Here is a 4,063-nt window from a genome sequence, read left to right on the forward strand (position 1 = left end):
GCTGAAGGCCTCTCAGTCTTCTCTGTTCCACCGAAAACGCTTTTAGTTGTAGCTGAGCTGGAAGGAATAAGGTGTATTCTGACCTGGGATAATGAATTGCACATACTGTCAAGAGGACAATATATTAGCTTCTTATTCAAGAGATGATCTGATTTTATTTGGATTGCAATTAGGTTTCATTTATAATAAGACAGTTAATTGATTCATAAGTCACACTGCTGAATTGTAGAAATTTAATAACAATGATAATAATAATACATGCATTTGATTACAGCACCTTATCACATCATTGAGCCATCTCAAAGAACTTCACAGAATATATTGTAAAGTGGATTGACTGCGTATTTTGTGTGCGAAACACGGCATCCAATTGCGCACAGCAGCGTCCCACAAACAGTTGTTTTTGGAGGGATTCTTTACAGCGCAGAAGGAGACTGTTCTTCCCTGGCTCTCATAGCAAAGTTTCCATTCATTCCCACTGCCCAGCCCCTAGACACCTTCAAGCCTCTATTCTTCTGTCTACTTCCCCCTTGAAGCCCACATTAGCCTCTGCCTTCACCACTTTACCTGGCAGGGTGTTCCACATCCCAACAACTCTCCGTGTGAAAATATTTCTCCTAATCTCTCCTCTCGCTCTTCTTGTTCTTCTTCTTATATCCGTGTTCCACCAGTCACTGACTCTCCTCCCAGTAAAGATAACTTCTCCCTATTCACCGTATTAAAACCCCTCATCGTTTTGTACATGTGTAATAATAATAAAATAATAATCATAAAATAAGAATGATTTCCCCGGCTTCTACGTTTTCTCAGACGTTACCCAATGTGAAGACGCTGTATAAATGCAAGTTGTTATTATTGTTATAGAGAGCACTTATACACAGCCTTTCGCATCGCACGAGCATCTCAGACTATATTGGCCTCCTGGATTGGTCCATATGGAGAAGGAATGATGAAAGGGGAGTCCTTCGATAACTTTACAACACACTGCCTTGCAGCACGCAATTCCTCTAACCTTGGGCTCTGGGATATCTGTGAGGATCAGTAATGCTTTGCATGATTTCCTAAGGCATTTCTTCATTAAGAAACGGATTCGTTTCACCGGAACCCTGAGCGGACGGGCTCCTTCCCATAAATCGGAAGTCACTCTGACTTGAAGGGATGCCACTCTGACAAGGCATTGGAGTGGGAGTAAACGTCCCCCCCGACCCGGTCAGGGTCTCACAGCTCCAGATTTGTTGAGAAAGAGATCCTGTTAAGTTACACTGCAAAATCGTCCTTCTCTTTTTTCCCCTGTGCTTCAAGACCCCCTGAGAACACAGCAGAGCTGGAGTTGTTTTGTGCTGCTACACTGTCACACGTAGGTCTTCCCGTCTGTCAGGCCGGGTGTCGGAAGCCGGCCCATGGCAGGGTCCCTGGGAGCCAGGAGCGAGCCCTTGATCCCTGTCCCTCGGGCCCCCAGCCCCACGCACAGTGTTGTAGCAAGTAATGTCCCACATAGCCACAGGCACAGAACCCCTGCCCCCGCCAGCCAGAAGGAGACCGCCAGCTCATATGTGATGCCAGGAATCCTGAAGCCAACCTGTGATTAGATGAGAACATCCAACAAAACCCAATCAGTACAAAGAAATCACAAAATATTACAGCCATTCAGTCCATCGTGTCTGTACCGATAGAGCTAGTCCCACTCCCCCGCTCTTACCCCATAGCCCTGCAAATGTTTCTTTTTCTTGTGCCTATCCAATTCCCCTTTGAAAGCTTTCCCCTATTGACATCTTAGAATGTTTCCAAAGTTTGGATTGGTTTCAGAATCACAGTCGACGCTGAGGTTTGCCTCTGGTTGGTTCATACCTCAAACCGGTATTTAATGACCGTTTCCACCGCGTACCAGCTCACCCCGATGCCACCGGACATTCCTGTTTCACAAAGGAAAATGAAATGAACCACTGCAAGGTGCCCGCCCGCCTGTCACAATCCAGAGCGGAGAAAGTGGATAATAAAATAATAATAATAATCCTTACATTTGATATCGCACCTCATCATGTTTTCTCAAAGCGCAGGATATACTGTAAAGTGAATTGACTGTATTTTGTACACAGTACAAAACGCAGCAGCCAATTGCGCACAGCAGCGTCCCACAAACAGTCGTGGTTTGAGTGACCAATTTAATATTATTTTAAATTTTTTGAAGGAATTATTGAGGACACCAGGAAGGGTGAACTGCACTGGAGCATCAACTTAGACTGTGTGCTCACAGCACCAATGGGACAGTTTTGAAAACACGGTGCCTTTTTTTTGACGTCAGGATTGATACTCTTTGCATTTAAACCTTGATGCACGTAGACCTCAGCGCTCGCTCGTACCTCCGATGAGAGCCATGGCTCCAGCGCACAGGGTGAGTCTGCTTTTCTCTGCTCCGCTGTCTCCGACAATCCTGGTGCATTTCATCCCGCAGACGAGGATCAATGCGGCCGCCACACAGGCCCCGTTGGCCACAATCACAAGGGCACGAGTGATCACCAGGTCGCCTGGCACAATGAAGCACAAAGCCATCAGTCACTGGTAGCTCACAGGCTAATAATAATAATTATCATAATAATAATCCTTGCATTTGATACAGCACCTGGAAACAGGAGGAGGCCATTCAGCCCCTCAAGACTGTTCCACCATTCTATAAGATCATGGCTGATCTGTACCTCAACTCCTATTGCCTTGTATCCCCTAATACCCTGACCTAACAAATAGCTATCCGCCTCAGTCTTGACCTTATCACGTTGTTGAGACAGCTCAAAGCGCTTCACAGAATGTAATGTAAAGTGGATTGACTGTGAATTTTGTGGGTGAAACACAGCAGCTAATTGTGCACAGCAGAATCCTACAAACATGTTTTTTGGGGGAGAGGGATTATTACCCCAAGATCCACCAGTCGACTACTGGGATCTTACGCACTGCTCGGTAAACAGAGGCTTGTGGAGTCAGGAAACTTGGTCAACAATCCGTCGTGCCGGGAATACAACCCAGGTCTCTCGTTTGCGAAGTGAGTGCTCTAACCACTAAGGTATACAACTACTATAATGTGCGTCAGATCCCTGATTGGGTAAGAGAAGTGTCCTGGTTACTTACTGGGGAGATGACCCAAAAACGAGGTGTGGATGTCGCAGGTCCAGTAATCAGCAGTGATGTCGTAAACACACTCGCTCCACAGGCCTCGGCACCTGTAGCTCAGACCCACCGAGGAAAACGCGTCTTTTGCATCTTTCTAGAGAAAAAGGGAAAATTAACAAGAACTTGCACTTATACAGCACCCGCCACGCAGGGCAGCATCTGAGAGCGCTTAACAATGGTGGAGCCTGACTCCGAGCCGGGAGAGGTGGGGTAAACACGGTCGAAGAGGAAGGTTTTCAGGCAGGGCTTGAAAAAGGGGAGAGAGGAGTCAAGGCAAAGAGATTGAGGGAGAATGTTCCAGAGTTTCCCGGCATAGCGATGGTGGGACAGAAGGTGCAAAAGTAATCCACAAAAAAACACCAATATAATCCCGGAGGATGGTTGACCGCCTGAGGAGGCAGAGAGGACTTTGGTTTAAGGACAGCATCTCTGACCATACGGCGCTGAGCCAGGCTGACACTCAGAAACAAAGTCGGATTGCTGTTACTGGGTTTCGCACAAGCTGGGAATGACAGGCTCACCCTCCAGCAGTCTGTAACATCGGCTAAAATCAGCAGAACTGTGGCAGAAAGTCCGAGAAACAAGGCAAAGACTTGCACAAAAGTCGTTCCCATCGTTAACCTGTTCCGTCTTGGGAATTATTTACCAAACCAATCCTGTAAGACACAAACAAAGAGAGTCAAGTGTTCCAAGCTCAGTGGTTTGGCAGAGTGCGGTGGGGGGCGGGAGGGAGGAATGGAGTTCCGAAACATGTTGATTTGATGTCCGACAATTATTTATCTTTTAGCTCCCTTACCTCTCCCGTGCTCCCCGCTCCGCTAAAGGTCGGAATGTGCGCCTGAGAGATTGTCATTGTGGGATCACAGAAAGGATTTGGTGATGTCGGCACTTGCTTTGCATT

General features: G+C 46.9%; 1 protein-coding gene across 1 annotated transcript; it reads right to left on the reverse strand.

Annotated features, from left to right (window-relative positions):
* Positions 1 to 1,351: 1,351 nt before the first annotated feature.
* On the reverse strand, positions 1,352 to 3,776 carry LOC121850714 (claudin-16-like). The gene is made up of 5 exons (XM_042343772.1): positions 3,684 to 3,776; positions 3,121 to 3,256; positions 2,361 to 2,525; positions 1,849 to 1,913; positions 1,352 to 1,579 (listed from the first exon to the last, which is right to left on the reverse strand). Exons 1-5 carry the CDS (start codon positions 3,774 to 3,776, stop codon positions 1,352 to 1,354), a joined length of 687 nt encoding a protein of 228 aa, XP_042199706.1.
* Between the last annotated feature and the right edge of the window lie 287 nt (positions 3,777 to 4,063).

The sequence above is a fragment of the Callorhinchus milii genome, unplaced genomic scaffold, assembly GCF_018977255.1.
Source record: "Callorhinchus milii isolate IMCB2004 unplaced genomic scaffold, IMCB_Cmil_1.0 Scaffold24, whole genome shotgun sequence".
Taxonomy (NCBI): Eukaryota; Metazoa; Chordata; class Chondrichthyes; order Chimaeriformes; family Callorhinchidae; genus Callorhinchus; species Callorhinchus milii.

What these genes read in the sequence shown, in the direction of transcription:
- LOC121850714 (XM_042343772.1), bottom strand. Translation starts at nt 3,776, where the DNA reads ATGGGAACGACTTTTGTGCAAGTCTTTGCCTTGTTTCTCGGACTTTCT. An exon ending in AGCCATGGCTCTCATCGGAG is followed by an intron (nt 1,914 to 2,360) that starts GTACGAGCGAGC and finishes TTTGTGAAACAG; the next exon opens with GAATGTCCGGTGGCATCGGG. An exon ending in TCATTAAATACCGGTTTGAG is followed by an intron (nt 1,580 to 1,848) that starts GTATGAACCAAC and finishes ATCTAATCACAG; the next exon opens with GTTGGCTTCAGGATTCCTGG.